Here is an 18,390-nt window from a genome sequence, read left to right as displayed (position 1 = left end):
TGGGGTGCCAAGGCTGGGCATGAGGGTGCCACAGGGATGCCCTGCTGCAAGGACCCCCAGCGGGAGCGCTGCCTGGCACCTCAGGGAAAACCTTACGGGCTTTTCCAGCAGCTCTTGAAGTGACAAAGGGAAGAACAAGGCAGAGGACGGCTGCATCGGGCTTTCGCCCTGGGTCTTTTTGGGTGACATGTGGAGCAAGCGGCGCCTCGTGCCCGTGTTGCTGGGCCCCCAGGGGCACCCGCATGCAGATGGCTTCACTTTCCCAATGGTCTTGGCGCCTTGCTGCTGCTCTTCTCCGTCCTGTCACAGTGATGCTAGCAAGAGCATCCTCCGTAGGATGGGGGTTGCGTTTAATTGCCCCCACTGGGAGCCACTTGCACTTCAGCTCTTGCAAGCCCAGGGAAGGTGCCTTAACTTGTTTCTCCACTATTTTTGCCCTTGCTTAGCTGCTGCTGCCTTCTTAAAGCCAAAGCAGTCCTGCCCCAGCTCTGCAGCCAGCTTGTACCGTGTCCTTTTTTTGTTACTCCACCCCAACAGGATCCGTGATGATGCCCAGTGAAATTTGGTTGAAACAGGATCGCTCCCGAGATGAGAAGTTTGTCAAGCATGGCCCCAAGTGAATTTTTATAACTACATTATAAACCCATAAAAATAAGTTTATCATATGAAATATGACACATTCATAGCTGGAGCAAACCAAACCCGACGCTATGTGGTAACGGCTGAAATGGCCAGAGCAGTCCATGGATTTCTCTGAACGGCCATGACCACAGTTCTGGGCCTGTGCGCTTTGCTGGCTACATAGACAAGCCCATGGAAAAAATGCCTAATTAGAGGAGCCTAATGATCGGTCTCAGCGAGATCATGGCTTTTGCTTCTCTCGCTTATCCATACATGGCTCTTTGTTAAATCAAGAGCAATTTTTATTCACATGCATAACTGTTCCCACATGTATTTAGCCAGCAAACTCATGGTACAACTGAGAAAATGCAAAAAAACCCTAGAAAAACCCCCACTACCCTGTGCAATGTTAAGGTCAAGCAGATGCAACTGGAGGCCAGAGATGCAACCGGAGGCCAGAGATGCAACCAGAGGCAAGGCAAAAGCTGCTGTTCCAGTGCAGCAAAGTCAACAGCTTTGGCCACCACCCAGTGCCCCACCTTCCTCTCACTTCTCGTTGAGAACTTGGCTTACATGGGATGAAAACCTCTCTTTTAATGAAATTTCTCATTTTAATGAGAAAAACAAGACTATAACTGATGCCACACATCTTAACTAATACTCTTGTTACCACGTAGCTTTTCACAGCATATTTTCTGGATTTAATTATGTTACATTTAGTCTCCTTTATTCATATAAGGCTGTGCTTGGGCACGGCTTTTCACAGGACCCAGGATGAGTTATTTTGTTCTCCTCCACGCTTACAGGCGAAGCTCACCTCCCAGTAATGAATCCCCATGATTTGGGCTTTAGCGGGGCTTCCCGACAGTCATCTGTCCCATGGCATGGCAAACAGGGTGATACCTCATGGGGTGGAGAAGTGCTGGGGAAAAGGCTTTCCTCGGCTAACTGGAGGGCAGGACTCCAGGAAGATGCTGCCAGCACTCTGGATGCTGATGTGCCCGTGATGTTGAGTGCCGACACTTTCTGAGAGCACGTGCTTGTTGATTCATGTCACCCAAGCCTCACTTCATCTTCTCTTAAGCAAGAGGAAAAAAGAAAAAAAGGTAATTGCTTGTGCTTATCAGCATGGGTGTTAAAGAATCCCCTTGCAGGCTCTATAACTGACAAGTCACTGAGATGCCTGGAGCAGGGAAGGCATGAATGCCCACCCTTTCTGCCTCTCCCACTGCAGGGGTGGCCGTGTTCTTCAAAGCTGGGGCAATGGGACAGCAGCACAGCTTGGGCGCCCATGTCGGTCTCACTGAGACTTTCCAAAGGCACGAGTGACTTGGGGTGCCTCAAGCATGGAGGCTCCACCTGTAGCACTGGAGAAATAGAGGGTTGCTCCCTGATGCCCCTTTAAAAAGACTTCTCATGGTGGCAAACCACCAGCCCACGGGCCAGGAGCCGGCTGCTCCTGCCAAGCAAACACTGACTGCATGCCTCTGCAGGGAAACATGCCGTGGAGAGCGAGAGGCTCTGGCAGAGCCCATCCCTGTATCTTTTTTCCTCCTCTTAATTTTGTTTTTGAATTTTCTCTTGGCCCTGATACTTGAGGACTTGCCTGGCTGGGATGCTGCTGTGCCCCATCATAGTGGGCTGCTGGGCAAGAGCCTAAGGAGGTGACAGGAGCAGGATGGGCTCTGCCAGAGGTTCCAGCATGCTCAGAAAGCATTTTGCACTCGATTGCCTTCTGCTGAAATAGCTTGGCATTTTTGTTAAAAGATTTTTCTGCAAACCTTGGAAAGAGGTTCATGCAGCCATGCCTAAGAGAGCAGGCAGGAACGCTTCTCACACGCTCGGGGTAGGTTTGAGTTTTAATCCCCTGACAGCGAAGGGAAAGAGTGGGTGAGAGATTGCAACCTTCAAATCCCACATTCGAAATGCACCCGGGCAGCAGCCCAGCCCTGCCAAGGCACGGCACACGGCACGCGGGGACGACGGCACCACAGGCTCCGTGATGGCAGCTGCTGCCAGGCGCTGCCTGCGCGTCCAGGGTCCCGCCTGGCCACGGCTTCAGGCAGTGGTTTACACCCGCTCCCAGGCACACATCACCTCCTCCATGGGGGTAAGACAGAAATCGGCTCAGGCGACTTGTCCCTGCTTAATCCATTTAGAAAGCTCCCCTCTGCCTTCCCCCCATGCTGCTCCAGCCTCTCCGCTGTAATGTTTTGGAAACAGCAAAGGCATCATCAAAAAGCCCAGTGCAAGCCATGAAAAGGCTGCCAGTGACTTCCCCAGCCTTGAGCAGTGCCTCTCACCACTTCTTTAACCCTTACGAGGGTCCCTGTAGGCTGTTCAGTAGCCCAAGTCTCCAGTTTTCAAAGTTGCTGAGGGAGTGGGGGGTGAAGGCACCCAAAATTCCCCAAAATCCTCATGGATGTGCCCCCTTTGAAAATCCATGCTGAGGTCATTGCTTGGTAAATGTTGCTTAACGCCTTTCTCAAGCAGTTGTGGGTTGTTTCAGGAGACGTCTCCTACTTCTCTTTCCTACTCCCTGCGATCTTGTCTCCTTTTCCAGGGCATTCTACAAGGGGGGGACACCTTTTGGAGAGGTAAGCACCCACACGCAGTCTCACATTGCCCACGCCGAGGGCATGAGGTACATCCATTGCTGCCGGGATTTGCAAGGCAGGCGCGCTGTGCCGGCCAGAGGCTGGTTCAGCGGGGTGAGTCCCCAAACACCGTCAGGTTGCGCTCCTGGATGTACCGCAGCAGGACACGTGCCCGCCTGTCAATGGTCCGAAGCAAGGGTCTCAGGCCCTCGGCACCGCCCTGACTCTCCCAGAGCTCCCGGTCCACACGCAGCGACTCCAGCAGCAGGCTCTGCAACCTGCCCGACCGCAGCGTGGCCACCGCCGCTGCCGGGAAGCTGCAGAAGAGAGAGGGAGGGAAGGGGTTACCCAGGGAAGGCTGAGCAGGGAGGAGGGCAGCAGCAGGGCACCCAAGCAAAGGCCACCCCGGTGCTTCGAGAAGAAATGCATGTCCACCCAGATGAACACGGGATGAGGAGCCTCCTGCTTCAAACTCTGCCCATGGTGAGCATGCAGGACAGCTCCATCAGAAACAGATCCAAACGAGCTCCAAATCAAGGGGGCGATAGCGTGCCAAATGCCTGATGGGCAACAACGCCAGAAATGCCTAAATACCTGATTATTCGTTATTTTTGTGCAGCTGCCAATTAAAGAGGGGAAAAGAGGCTTTGGAGACTGCCATCAGCCACCCAGAGCAGGATGAAGAGCCAGTTTCAGGGCGGGGGCACATGTGATGGGCTTGGGAGCCCACCCACCTGCCCCATTCTGGGTGGGAGATGGCCCCGCTTCACAGGGGTGCCCGACCGGGGAGGCCAGGGAAGGCACAAAGGTGTGCACATAGGGCTGGTGTCCATCCCGCGCGTGCAAGCTCAGCCCTCGCCTGGGATGTGCCCCCGGGAGGGTGCACATCGCCCTTCCTACCTGTCTATGCCTTGCAGGAGCCTGAAGTTGAGCTTCTCCTCGGGGTGCTGTGGCCTGCCCGCATTGTCGATGAACACCAAGCGGGATGGCGCACTCCTCCGGACCTGCCAGCGGGACGGGAAGAAGTTCCCTTACTGCTGGGAGTCACTGTTTTGGGTGTTTAGGCTGCTTTTTAACGCATTGAATAATCCTGAGAGCATCTGGGGGCCATCAGCTGCCAAAGCCCAGGTCCCTCCATGCCGAGGCACACCTCCCACCGTGGACCCCGCATCAGCATGGGACCTATGTCCCCCTTGCTGCAACAGCAGCCCTGCAAGTGCCTCCCAGCCTCCTTCGTCGTAGCCCCAGAGCAGCCCCTGGGGAGCGGGGGGACGTACCAGGATGTGGACCAGGACCAGCTCCGCCGGGTTTCGGCACTTCTCGTGGAGCATCTCCTCCACGCAGGGCTCAGAGGGATCGGGCTGAAACCCACAGCAGTAGCGGTCCAGGCGGTCGTGAACCTGCAGGAGACATTTGGGGACCTTAGCGGGGACGAGTGCCTGGGGCGGGGAGGTCCAACTGTAAACTTTTTTTGCTTGGAGGAAAACAAAAAGTTTCTAAGGATCCTCAGTAGACATGAAATGGAAAAGCTGCGTACACTGGTGAGTGAGAGAGAGGCAGGGAAGCATTCAAAAGCTGAGCTGACTTGCAAAAGTTTTTGGCTTGGAGAAGAGACTGACAAAGGTGACGGTGTCAGGCTTTCTGGCTGGAGTTTCAGACACCTGCATCTGGTACATTGCTACTCCATATTTGCACAGAGCAAACGGGTCATGCTTCCAGCTGAAACCAAGGGAAGACGTACATGGCAACAAATGTGAAAAAAAAACCCAAAGCACTCAAGGAAACCTAGGTGCTGAAACCAAGGGAAGACGTACATGGCAATGAATGTAAAAAAAAATCCCAAAGCACCCAAGGAAACCTAGGTTTTGAAACCTCAAAAAGAGATTATTTTTTTTCCTCAGGCTGAGTCTTGGTGCACTGGATGATGGTTTCATCTGGCTCCCAGCTCATATACACCCTTTCATCCACCCTACCAGTAACCTAAGCAGCTCTCAATGGAAAGAAGATGAATGGAAAAGGATCTGCAAGGGAAAAAGCAATCTGTGTGTTATACAGAGCACGCCTGACATTTAAGTTAGGCCATGGTGACTTGTTTTAACTACATTTGTGTTTAATTATTTGCAGGCACTGTTAAGGCTCTGTGCTGTTGAGGCTGTCAAGCCCTCTGCTTCCCACCCCAAATCCCTGCACAAACCCCGGTGCTGCTTGGCAGCTTCCAGTGTTTCACTCACACCTCGGAGAGACAAGGGACTTACAAAAGAAATAAATCTCTGTCAGACCCGGCTTCAATAACCCTGCCCTGGTATTCACGAAGCTTCCTCAGCTTTGTCATAAGAAGCCAGCGCATCCTCTGCGGTGGCCTGTAGGGCAGACAGGACCTCGCTGGCTGTCAACAGCCCTCCCCATGGCTGCGTGCTGCCACGGCCATGCAGAGGGGCTGCCTCACCGCCTCCAGCTCCCGAGGCCTGTTTACAACATTACAGCAAACCCCCCCCCCCATATATATATATATCTCTCCTTTAAATATATATACATATATATAAAATAAATCTATTTTCCAGTTGGAGCACAAAGGCGTCCAACTCGCTTGCTTGCTCAGGATTGCTGGTGCCGACCCAGGAGCCAGGGCCTGGGGTGCAGAGAAGCTCCTGGAGCTGCTGGGAGGGCTGGAGCAAGTCTCAGGTGAGCGCAGGGAGATCTGCAGGTGATAACCAGATGGAAACCAAGTGACCCACAGTGGCTGTCTATTCCCCTTACCCTGATAATTAGCAAAACTTACCAATTACAGGCTGTGCTTTGAGAGAGAGTTCAGCCTGAACCCAAACACTAATCAAGCACTGGAGAAGATGCTGCAGGAAACACAAAGTTTTATTTCCATGGCCATTATATTCATAACCCTTTGAGAAGCAAGATTAGTCCCACACCAGAGTCCCTTAACAAATCCTTCTGTTTCCTGAGGTTTAATCACAGAGTCACAGAGTTGCACGGGTTGGAAAAGACCTTTAAGATCATCGAGTCCAACCGTAAACCTAACACTACCAAGACCACCACTACACCATGTCCATAAGCTCCTCATCCAAACGTCTTTTAAATACCTCCAGGGATGGCGACTCAACCACTTCCCTGGGCAGCCTGTTCCAGTGCTTGACCACCCTTTCAGTGAAGTAAAATTTCCTAATATCCAGATAAGCACTGAGTCAGCATGACATGGGTCAATAATGAAGCACTTGGGTCAGCATTTCTCCATCGGGAGACCCACCGGTTAAAATTGCTAGAGCATCTTCTGACACAAAATGTCTTAAAATGAAAGAAAACATCACATTTCCTGCACGCATCTCCTTGGTCTATCTACTGGAAAGCTCAGCACACCAGTTTCTCTCACCTGCTACGTTGTTTTCCAGGCTGCACAAAAGGTGAAGACAACCTGAGATGACTTACAGAGACATTAAATGTGCTCAGGCCTCCATTCACCTGCCCACGAGTGCCTGTGAAACCGAGGTGGATCGGCACTGGACCTGTGGAGGTGCGAGGTGGAGGCCGGACCTGGTGCCCAAGTGGAGCCACGGAAGATGGATCAGCCAGTTGTGGCGATGCAAAGAGCACCACTGACGTGTTGATGAACCCTCCCTCCCCCTGGCCCTCCCCAGGTTGTTTATATTAATTTATCCTCCTCAAAGCCTAAATGGCTCTAATGAACAAGACACTAGATCTGCTGGAACACAAATGCGTGAGCCACACCTTCTCCCATCCAAGCTCAAACCCTCTGAGAAGCTCCCCTTCAGCCCCTCTTTGGTCCCACGCGAAGCTCAACCGCCCCAGAGCATCCCCCTGGGTCCGACGGGGCTTTCCAGCCGTGACTCAGCTGGGAAGGCTTCCCCCCGGGAAAGCTTCCTTGCTCTCCCCCTCTCTGGGAAGTGGGTGCTGCAGGGCAGGCACACGACTGCAGGGCTTCAGAATTGATGTATTTTTGGCCCTTTCAAAAGAGCAGGACAAAGCCATCAGCAGCTGCCCCCTTTCCGCCAGGCTCGGCGTTTTGCCCCCAGTAAAGCTTTGTACTGAGAAGGGTGTTCCCTTATGGCAAACAGCAAGAGAAATCAATATAGAAGCCGCCCAATTTTAAAGCTAAGTGAAGAAAACAGCCAAGATTTCAATGTCAATGTACAGCAGGGTTCAAAGCTCGCAGCTTCTCCTTCCCCGGCAAGGGCTGTGAGAGGCCAAAGCCATTTCTGAAGGATGCTATTTCACTTCTAGAACGTCCTGCTGACTTGGTGCCTCTTTACGTGACTTTTCCACATGGAAGGATCCCATTGGAGTTAGTGAGGAAAACCTGTGGATTGCCCTTGGATTTATCATTGCGCTGCTTCATCCCTCTGAGGGAAAGTCTCCAAAACTAGATGCTTTGCCCTGGAGACTCAGCCTTTCCATTGCACTCAATGGCATTTTGGCCTGGGGAAGGGAAAAGGGTTGGTTAATCTTCTCATTTCTCTGGCTATTTCAGCTAAAATATTTCCAAGCCCAGCCAGGACTGCTCCGCCTCTGCCAGCCATAGTCTGAGGCTGTAAAGATTAATGGTCAAGCTTTGCCAAAGCAAAAAAGAGAGAGTAATGAGAACACATATTTTAATAGTCTTTTTTTTTCTTTCTTCCTTTCTTTCTTTTGTTATTTTAATACTTGCCCTTTCAGGCAGTTTCTCCTTGTCTGATAATCAAAGCTCCAGCCCTGAGGTGCCTAAACAGACTTTTTTTTCCATAGAAACCACTTTTGCCTCCTCACAGCTGCCCTCTAAGAAATGATAACTCCCTGGGACGCTGTCGTAATCCCTCGTAGCAGCAGGGTATGATTTTCCAGACAGAAGATTAAGCACTATTAATCCTGAGGAGGAGGAGGAGGAGGAGGAGGAAAGCAGTGCCATACGAAGGGGCAGGGCTCCTGATTTTCAGCGCCAGCAGCGCATCCCTGGCGTTGGATCCGATGAGGCTGATGCAGACCATGCTGCTTGTCCCTAGGGTTGCCCCGTCCCGAGGCGCTGCCGGCATCCGCACCAAGTGGAGCCAACGGAGCCACGCAGGGAGAAAGCTCGGCCACGTGAGAGCGGACTCGCTGCATCCAAAACCTGCCTGCATTTCCCTGCAAGTCCCAAGCACGGACCGTGCTCGGGCCAAACCTCTTCTGCACAAAAGTCCTCTGCTCCCCGTTAGCTAACGAGTGAAAAACATCCCAGGAAACCACAGCCTATGCAACCTTGCAGAAGAGAAGGAGACCACGCTCAGACAAGGCAGGTGCCGGAGCAGGGGGACGCGGGTGGCACAGCCAGTGGGACAGGTGGTCTCCATCACTCCAGCCCTACCTGCAGGAGAAAGTCGAAGAGGGCCAGGCGACTCCACTCGCTGCGTGGGATGCTAGAGCAGGGAGCATCCCCGGCCACCAGCGTCGGTCCACGGGGCTGCAGCATCTCCTGGTACTGCAGCCACCCCAGGGCGCAGGAGTTCTGGTCGTTGTTGGCGTCCTCCAGGTGCCGGAGGTCGGGCGCCCACCAGATGATGGGTCGCAGGGAGCCGTCGGTGTAGCTGTAGGGCAGGAGGTGGCTGGTGAAGCGCCGGGCCACGGCGGGCAGGCTGCGGTTCAGCCCCAGCACCCTGTCCAGGTGGAAGGCCAGCACCTCGTAGAGGTCCCCGGGGCGCTTGATGAGCCCACAGCGCCCGTCCCGGCAGTCCCCCTCCGGGCCGGCTGGCGAGGCGTCCCCCTCGGCATCCCCCACGGCCCGCAGCCCCACTCGCAGGACTTGCCCGTGGGCCGGGACGCGGGTTTTGGAGACCACCCGCCCACCAGCCAGCAGCTGCATCTTCTGGAGGTCATCGTCAGAGAGCCACAGGGGAGCATCCCCCGCCGGCCCCCGCCGCCGCCTCCTGCCCCGGCCGGGGGGCTGGTCCCACCGCAGGCGAGCGGGGGGCACGGGGGGCCTCTCGCTGCGGGCTCGTCCCCTGGATAGGGGGGTGGCCACCGCCTGCCAGGGGCTAGGGGGGGACGATGCTGGTGGCAGGTGGGGGGAGCAGTCCAGCGATGGGGGCAGGCGGGCAAGGGCCAGCAGGGCCAGGGCCAGCAGCACCCCGAGGGCCGCCGGGGCGGGGGGCTTCAGCTTTGTCCTCCGCCACGGTCGCTGGGCCTGTGGGGAGAGAAAGGGAGAGCATTACCAGGGGTCCCCATGGGGTGCTATGGCCGGGGGATCCCCCAGACCTGTGTGCCCCAGGCAGAGCTCTCAATAAGCTTAAAGGGGTTTGCTTTGGAGGAGCAGCCCCTCTGTTTGTGTGCTCCCTGGGAAAGGTGTTCCCCAAGCGCTCGCTGCCTCCGCAGCACCGTGGCAGGAGAGGTACGGCTGGCGGCATGATTTGTGCCAGAAATTAGCTGCAGTCCCTTCAGAAGCCAGGCAGGGCAAGGGCTGACCCACCACGGAGGTTGCCATGTCTGCAGCACTGATGTACAGGATCACCTTATGGGTGATGAATTCTTCATGGTCAAATATTTTGCTTTAAAGATTCAAGAAACAAAAAAAGAAAAAAAAAATAGACCAAACCAGAGCAAATTCCTGGCTGGATGCGAACACTTTCCAGTTCCTACAAGGTTTTTATCTTCAGACCTTACTCCAGACACCCTCAGTGGCTCCTACCCCGGTTGGGCACTCAGCCCATAACCCGGATCCCCGCACCCTTGTTCGGAGGACGTCTCAACACGTGCCGAGACACGGCCTCTGGAGCTCTGCCCATCACCGCGTCCGGCAGAAGCAAGGCAGCTCCAAGTGCCTATATTTAAAAAGCATGCAAACTGCTGTATCTGAAACCTAAAATATTCTGATTCCCAGCACCAAGGAACTGCCTTTAGACAGGTACTACTGAGTTTTGGTGTATATATCTTTAAACGCACAGCTTCCCCCCTCCCCCTTTAGTCATACTTTCTACTCTGAAGGGACTTACAAAAATTATATAGGCTAGAAAGGCAGCTACAAGCAAATACTGTGCAAGTCTCCCCGCGTTGCTAAGCTTATATCTCCCCTTTGGCTTACAGCAATCCCACGTGTACAGCGCTGGGGCTGCCCTGAGCACAGCACCTTCCCGTTTGGGATGAGGTGGAGGGAAGCGAGGGGCAGGGTTGGGAGACCCCCCCAGCCCACCCCATCCCTGGGCCACACTGCACCCGTGCCACATTCACCTGGGCTCAGGTGGGCTAACACGCTGCAGGCTGCTGGAGCAGCAAAAGGCACCTTGGCACCACTTCTCTGCTTTACAACAGGATTTTCCAAGTGGCTCGAACCCACGTTGGAAGTCAAGGCGACGTTCAAGTGGATACATTTTTTTACAATTATTTATTTTGGAAGCACAAGTATATCCATGGCAGACACAGCGGGACAATATATTGCCAAAGAAGGGATAAGAGATTGTTTAGAAGAGGAAAAGCCTGAAAAAAAAAAAGAGCTAAAAAGCTGGGGGGTGAAAGCCAGCAGCCAGAATGACTTCCAGAAGGCAGCTGGGTGAGCAGAAACATTTCCAGCCGTGGGGCTTTCAGGACCACAGGCTCCCGCTGGCTCCCGGGACCCACAACCAGCACGACTCCAGCCCCGAGAGAAGCTGCCCCAGGCCACCCCAGCGCGTGAGCCCCTTCATAAGCTGATCCAGCACTATACCCTAAAATCCATCAGGCTTCGTGCCCTCACTGCAGGGAAGCTGCTTCAGACAGCCCCGTGGTGAGGAGCCACATCTCTCCCAAGGGCCCTACATCAGCCAAGGTGGATGAGAGGAGCTGCAAAGCCACCAACTCACTGGCAGCAGCAATGGGGGTTTTCCTTCGAGGTCTCCCTCTCAAGGACTGGGCAGATTTAATGCAGCTTGTAAGAGGTAGCGATGGTGCATTTGGAGTGACTCAGCTTTATAGCTCTCGCTTAGTTGTTTCTCTCCTAGAAATACAATGTAGGGCAGCAAAATACATCTGCTGGGCCAAATTCTGTGCTCACACGTGGCTTACACCAGCCTCTGCTGGGAGCTGGGGCTGTCTTTGAGACCTGCCGGGGGACTCCCCATTTTACCTCTCCCTTAAAACCCCAAGGTGAAAAAAGGAGCTATTCCAGGGTGAGACTGTTCAGAAAGTGATGTGATGTCCTGTCCTAGATCACCAGCAGGGTTATTCAAGGCTTGGTATTAACTGTTCCAGGCACCATACTGCATAGCTAAATGATTGCCTCAGGCCCCTTTCTGGGCAGGGGATGAGCATGAATACCCCCGACGGGCAGCAGGACTTCTGGCGAGTGGCTGGTTACGATGGCTCCCCAGCTCCCTCCCGCTTGGGTGGGATAATGATTTGCTGCATGCCCGTAGCCAATGCCAGCTAACACAGGCGGCACCCGAGCTCAGCTGCCCGAAACCTGGATTTCAAGCAGGTCCTGCAGGGTGCAGATGCATGCTTATTCCCAAGCATCCGCAACCCAGGTCTGGCATCCTGAGCAAGAGTTTAGGGGAGGTGCAATGTCTAAATCACAGCTTAACCATAGTAAAATAAGGCTGTAGCACAAAAAGGCCAGATCCTGATATCCTGATATTCTTACTTCTTCCAAGTCATCACCAGAAGTGCTTCACAGTCTGTCTCTCTGACCTCAAAGCACGCTGAATTAACGGCAATGACATCTATGGAGTTAATCCTGATGGACAGGTTTAACTGTAAATCTCAGTACTCCCATCTGCATCCAGCCGACTTCCCTCCCCAATCTGTGCTTCCCCAGGCACTTGTCCCAGCGCTTCCCCAGTCCCACCCCTCTGGAGAGACACAGCCCACCCCACCCTCGCCAAACCCCCCCGTAACCCTCTTCTTCTACACAGAGGCTTTGCAGGGTCATCTTTTTTGTTATCCCCTAATAATAACACTTTGGTCGTTTACACCACCCCTGGGTGTGCAAAGAGCCTGGCTGCCAAAAATCAAAGTATCCTGGGGGGGGGCGGGGGGGTCCACACAGGAGCCATTTGGAGAACCTTGGCAACACTGCAGGAAAAATCCTTTTTAATCCACAGCTGGAGAGCAGTGGATGCCAAATGGATGGCAACGATTGCCAGGTTTTTAATGTCAAGTCAGTTTACAGTCCAAGTGGTTAAAGCATCATTACTGTCCAAACCCACTTTGTCTTCTCTGTCAGTGAGCTCAGGTTTGGGCACCGCATGTTAAAGCTTCATTTCTTTCCTACCCCAAGCTTGAAATCCCGCGCTGTGAAGCTGGGTGAGGGCCACCGCAGGCTCCCTACCCCTGCCCCCTTCAGGGTTTCCCTGCCACATCAACAATTAAAAAAAAAAAAAAAATGCAAGTACGGTCTCTGTGTTATTTCTGGCAGTCAGTATTGCAAATTTATTAAGAATCTAGATGATAGAACATTGCAGAAATAATACTTTATTTACAAGCCCAGGGTAACTACTTTTCCAAAGAGACTTTCTCTGAGCCCATGCTGTAAAAAAAATGCTGCAGTTTCAGCTATGGCTTCGATTCAGCCTGAAATGCAAACCATACGTACAGCTCTGCTTTGCCAGTCTGACATACTGACAGTACAGCACGTCTTTGCTAGAAATTAGGTTCATTTCCCAGCGGGCAAGCTACAGGCAAACCCCATAAAAAGTCTTAAGAGAGGTACTGCTTGTTCCAGGATGCCAATAAGTAAATAATATATATCCTCGCTCATCAGAGGGACATACAGCACGGCCTGGGCTCCCAGTGGCACGGTGGAGAGCCCGTGCAGCCTGGCCACTCAGGGATAAAACTTTCTAAGCATGGTTGGGAGGGTTTTATCCTTGAGATTGTATTCCCAGGACACTTGAACCTTGGCAGAATTTGAAGCAGAGAAGCCTGTTTTCAATTTCTTTTCAAAGAAGTGCATCAAATTGGCTTTGTTGAGCTTGAAAGAAAAGAAAAACAAACCCCAAACTTCATTATCCAAGAATGTAAGAAACAGCCCTAAAACTAGAAAGAGGCCATGGAAATATGTGGCCTTTAAGAGTGGGATTGATCCCTGCTTTCCTCTGGCATCCAAAACAGTGCTCCTGCCCCTGCACTGGCATTGCCAGACCCCTCCAGGAGCAAATCCCATCATCCCAAAGAGGTGTCCAAGGGAGCCGGGACGGCTTGGCCATGGCCATGCCCCTCTCGGCTGCCTGCCTGCCCTAGGCTCCCGAGGTCAGAGGATTTTGCTACAGGCCACCAGGTTAAAACCAGATACGTGCATTTATTTGGATGCACACCATGCAGCGTATTTTTTTGCAGGGATAGTGCAACACACAGAGTTGTACTTTTACCCTCCCAGCACTGTGCTCGCTGCCCGCCCGATGAACCGCAAAACCGCGTGGGCAGCAGGAGACGCAGCCCACCGTGACCAGTTTTAAGAAAGACTGCTTGAAAAGCAACTGGGAAACCTCCTCTGGCTGCCCACCGCCTCCGGGAACGTCTCCAGAGCCTCGCGCCCAACACGTGGTGCTCGCGGCAGCTCCCAGCACGTCAGGGAGAGAGGCTGAGAGTGGGTACATCCACCAGATCTGGGAGGGGAACAGCCCTTTCCTCTTGGTTTTGACCAGGAGTTTTTTGGCTTGTAAGGGGATGGCACATGGGCTAAGCTCACTGCTGGGGACCCATAACCATGCTGAGGACGTGGAAGGAGACAAAGCCTCTCCACCCCTGGAATGACTCTGGGCAAGCCTGAGCAGAAGGAAATCCTTGGCAGCGTCCATCGCCCATCATTCAAGTGCTTAAGTGCCTTCCTATATCATCCTGCTCGGGGAAGACAGATGGCTTGCAGAGTGGGAATTTACTGAAGACAGCTATTAAATTATGACTATCAGCCTTGAAGGTAGCTGCAGCTCAGAGCAGGGGGCTGGGCTCACCATGCACAGCCGGCCCCAGGGGGACCACTACGTTCCCCCCACACGTGGGTCCCACCACCACCCGCCTGCACCTGCACCGCCGCGGGGCGTGAAGAAAGGACATCCCTTCCTGCGGCCTCATGATCCATCAAAGTGGCCGTAATTCCTAGCAGACCTGCACCAGCTGTGAGTCTGGGGTTGTTTCCGCCAGGGATGTAGGTTTTTTCCTCCAAAATACCCTTCAAGGTGGGGGAAGACCATGACCACACTGCATTTTGGCACCCTGCGGACAACATGAAGCCCACCCTGCTCGGTGCCAGGGCAGGGACGTGGCAGGCAGGTATTCCCTCTTCTCAAGGTGCCCCTGCAGACCCACTTCCACACGTTGCTCTTCATGAGTGGCTTGGGAAGCTCAAGCCAGGCACTGCAGAGGTGGGAAGGGGGACTGTGCTCCGACAAACCATATGCACAGCAAATGCTGGGTGGGCTGAAGCCCAGGAGATGGAAACCTGATACATCGCCACATGGTGCTGGGTCCTTCCCTGCAGAGTCAGCAAAGTCCTCGTAGCTGGCACACAAGCCTTCCCACCAGCATGTCCAAAACCAAACCAGAAAATTATCAAGTTAAATTGCCCAGGATGAGAGTTTAAAACATGCTGTACTTTGCTAAATTTTGGACGGTCTGTAAAGCTTCTGCCTCAAGGGGATAATTTATAGTCTAACTGCGAGACAAGTGTGCCCTGCACTAGCATAGGACAAGGCTCCAGCAGCAGCATAAAGGGACGGATGGTGATACCGTCCACTCTGAGCGCTGACTTTAAAGGGATGGTGCCAACACGCTTCCTTTAACTTCTGAAATAATGTTGCCTTCACAGTTCTTCCCGGTTATTGCTACAACCGTGGGGCAGCAAATTATAAAAACCTTGAAACCCTCGAGCTCCACAGCCTCTCTCTAGTAATAACCTGGCGTGTCTTCAGCTCCAGGCCCTGCATCAGCCCCTTGAGCATCCAGGGTGAGATGTCCTGTTTCTTGCTTGATCCGCCCCACGCATTATTTCTGTTTTCAGGAGGCCACTCACCCTGGAGGTGCCTCTCTGCCCGGCCACGGGCTGAGCAGTGCCTTCTCACACACCTCATAATCCAAAAGACCATTTCAAACAAAATCTTCAGTCAGTGCTGCAAACTGCTCCGCATAACAAGAAAAACCCAGCACTTGTATCTAACAAACAGTGCCATTCCCATTGCACTGACTGGTCCCAGCTGACTTACAGACCAAACAAGTACAGTCAAAACACAGGCTCATAAAACCCTCGGGAGTAGCCTGCAAGAGCAGCAAGGCTCCCAACATCCCAAATGTCCTGTTCAACATCTTCACGGAGGACCTGGGGCAGAAGATGGAGGATACCATGGAGGAGATGGATGGCCATCACCACGCTATGGGGTGCAGCTGGAGCAGTCAAAGGCAGGGCTGCCACTCGCCAGAGAGGACCGGAATGGACCCAGAGAGGACACACGCTGCATCCTGCATCTGGGATGGACTAAAGCCCTGCAGGGTACCGGTGGGGCCTTGCTCTTCCTGTGACGACACTGTCCTGACCCCCAAATTGTGTGATTTTCACTGAGAAAAAGGAAAGATTTATCATTCTCCTCGCTCCCACTGTGTAAATCTTTTGGCTTGCAGGAAGTTAATATTCAGCCTGTGAGGGATGAACAGGGTGCTTTTCATCCCGACACGGTGTACAGTACAGCTCAGGACCCCTCCAGTCTAATCCCAGAAGTCAACACAAAGCACCACAAAAATAAACATTCTCCAGGATGCCATACTTCTTCTGCTTAAAGTAAGCAAACTAAAAGCTTTCAGATGCCTCATCCTTCTCCTACTTAAGTTCAGAGTCAGGGCTTTTACTGCAGACTCTTGCGCTTAGCTGGATCTTCTATTTCTTGGAGACACATCTCCAAAGAGTTGCTGGTTGTCTTTCAGGACGTGTCACCGAGACGCACGGGTCTGCTGCCATTTACATGTGCAAACATCTCCATTACTTTTCACCACTAAAAGCCTTATATTAAGTTATATCAACCTACACCCTAACCATCCAGGTCACTGCAGACCTGAAACAGCACCTCATGTTCACAGGAGACAGCGAGGATCTGAGCAGCCCTGAATGCATGACTGTCCTGCTAGCATCACGGGACAAGGGAGGTCCTCCTCATCTTCCCTCCTCTCTGTCCGCTCATTCCTCCAACCCTCACACCTACTTGAGAGCAGCACAACCTAGAAATCCTAGCAGGGACATCAAGGAGGGAGAGCAGCGGTTTTGGGCGGCTGTTGCTCCCTCGCTCCCCCCGCTGCTGTGCAGGATCCCGCCAGGTTTCCTTTTCCCCCTCCCCTCGTCCCAGTTTCCCGGCCAGCCTGTTGCACTCAGCTCCAGAGGTTTTCAGAGCAGCTTTCCCATCTGCCTGCTGAAACGGCAAGAAGGGGGCCCCTTCCTCAGCAAAACAGATGTGGCTTGCCTTTGTGCAACATCTGTGCCTCAAGCCCCCATTCACTTTGCACAGTCTTGCCTTTGTTCGTGAAGGGTTGGGCAGGGGATGCTTTGGAGGAGGGCAGCAGCCTGCGGCCCGCGGGCTGGACTCCTTCCCTTCAAGTCCCACACACAAACTGCCTCGAAATGCCTGGGCTTCTTCTGGTGAAAAACAATACGCTTTGTTCCCCGCGGCATTTGGGAAGCGACAGTCCTGCTCCTCAGCGCTTTGGTTCCAGCCGCAGCAAGTGGCTCACGCTAATGATTCCTGTGGGATTCCCAAACCCGGGGAAGTAAGAGCAGGAACCTGGGAGCCACCACTGATCTGGTTCCTCACAGCCCTCCTCGCCCCAAACAGCTTCTCTCGCTGTACCTCTGGGCCGCTCACCAGCTTTGACTTGGTTGACTTGGCATCCCCAGGGGGGTTGCGCTGCTTCGGCTCCTCTATGCATAGCAGCAGCGAAGAGCAGAAGTGCTAGCAAGCCACATCTTTTTTGTTCTGGGCTGCATTGAATACGGGGAGGAACACGTTAAAACAAAAACAAATTTTATTTCCTTCTCGTTCTTGATGAGTTTACCAATCCTGCTGATAAGTGCCTGAAAAGCTGCTAAAACTCTCTTACGCATTTTGGCACTCAGTCTTGTTTTACTTATTTCATTGGAGGTCACGATTTTTCTATAGTTTGGGGAGGGGGGATTTGGATCCACTTATTTTCAGTTTTCATTTCTAACCAGTGGACCAGCACCGGGGAACAGGAGTGCTTGCCCCGTGCCCGGTGGGGGCTTGCAAAACCTGCTTCGGGGTGCTGGCGAGGGGCAGTACCCGATTCCCTTGTCGGCGTTTCGGTGGAGGTTGCCCAACTCAGCCGGTTGGGTTTCCCTGAGCTGGCTGTCAGGTTTTTTTCCCTTCCTGGAGAGCAGGAAAGCACATTCGTGGGATTCCAAAGGGGAGGGAGGAGGAGGACAGCGGGGCCTTTCAGCCCTGCGGGCTTCCTTCAAAACAGAATTGTTCATACAAGCCTTGGCCTCAGTTGCAGAAAGGTAACCCCGTTTTCCTCCATTTAAGCCATTACCTCTTAAAGAGAAAAAAAGGGGAAGAAAGCTGCTTGCCGCTTGGCTCTGAGTGCCGCCTGTGTCCTGCAGACCCCGTCCTGGGCAAAGCCTGGCGGCAGCTGCCCTCCAGCCCGCTCCTCCTTCTCCCAGTGAATGCCATGGGGCGAGTGAGCAGAGCAAACACTGTACAAGCACTGGTGCAGCCTGGCTCCCAAAAAAGGGGCTTTTCCTTCAGGGCAAGGCAAATAACTGCAGGCGGACTGGAGTTATTGAGTGTTTGAAACAGAAGGGGTAATTAAGGCATTTGGCGTCTATGCCAGAGGATTAATAAAGTGTAATCAGTCCCTGTTATTTAGACTGCCTCATACTAGGTGAATGACAGAGCAGTTGGAAATTACTCGCTGGCAGATTTTGAAACCAGAAGAAAGAAGATGTTTCTGTAATACAGTCATCCTCTAGCGCTCACTGCCCCAGCAGGTCGGGCACATACAGCCGCCGGATCGGACAAGCAGCCGGCTGCAAGCACGCACTCCATACTAACAGCAAAGCTCACAGCTGGGATGTCTCTGGCTTTCTGCAAGTGGTCACCCTCCTGGTGATTTTGAAAGAAGTCAAAAAATCGTCTTGAGTATTTTGCTTAGGGTCTCACTGCAAATGAAGCAAGAAGATGATCAGCTTAGGGCACAGCCTGAACTTACTCCTTGTGACCGTCACTGCCCT

The 18,390-nt window shown here is 53.2% G+C and overlaps 1 protein-coding gene across 1 annotated transcript in view; it reads right to left on the bottom strand.

The window, feature by feature from the left end:
- Positions 1-931: 931 nt before the first annotated feature.
- The window catches only part of GASK1A (golgi associated kinase 1A), a 32,820-nt gene continuing 15,361 nt past the window's right edge, over positions 932-18,390 (bottom strand). The window contains exons 3-6 of the mRNA XM_072851613.1: positions 8,566-9,381; positions 4,496-4,618; positions 4,119-4,222; positions 932-3,535 (exon numbers count right to left, since the gene is read on the bottom strand). Coding sequence (XP_072707714.1) covers positions 3,325-3,535; positions 4,119-4,222; positions 4,496-4,618; positions 8,566-9,381 — 1,254 coding nt within the window. The 3' untranslated portion in view covers positions 932-3,324. The remainder of the gene's footprint in view (positions 3,536-4,118; positions 4,223-4,495; positions 4,619-8,565; positions 9,382-18,390) is intronic.

Source organism: Ciconia boyciana, chromosome 2, assembly GCF_034638445.1.
Source record: "Ciconia boyciana chromosome 2, ASM3463844v1, whole genome shotgun sequence".
Taxonomy (NCBI): Eukaryota; Metazoa; Chordata; class Aves; order Ciconiiformes; family Ciconiidae; genus Ciconia; species Ciconia boyciana.
Note: the sequence above shows the minus strand (reverse complement) of the source record. Positions and strands in the feature narration are given on the sequence as shown.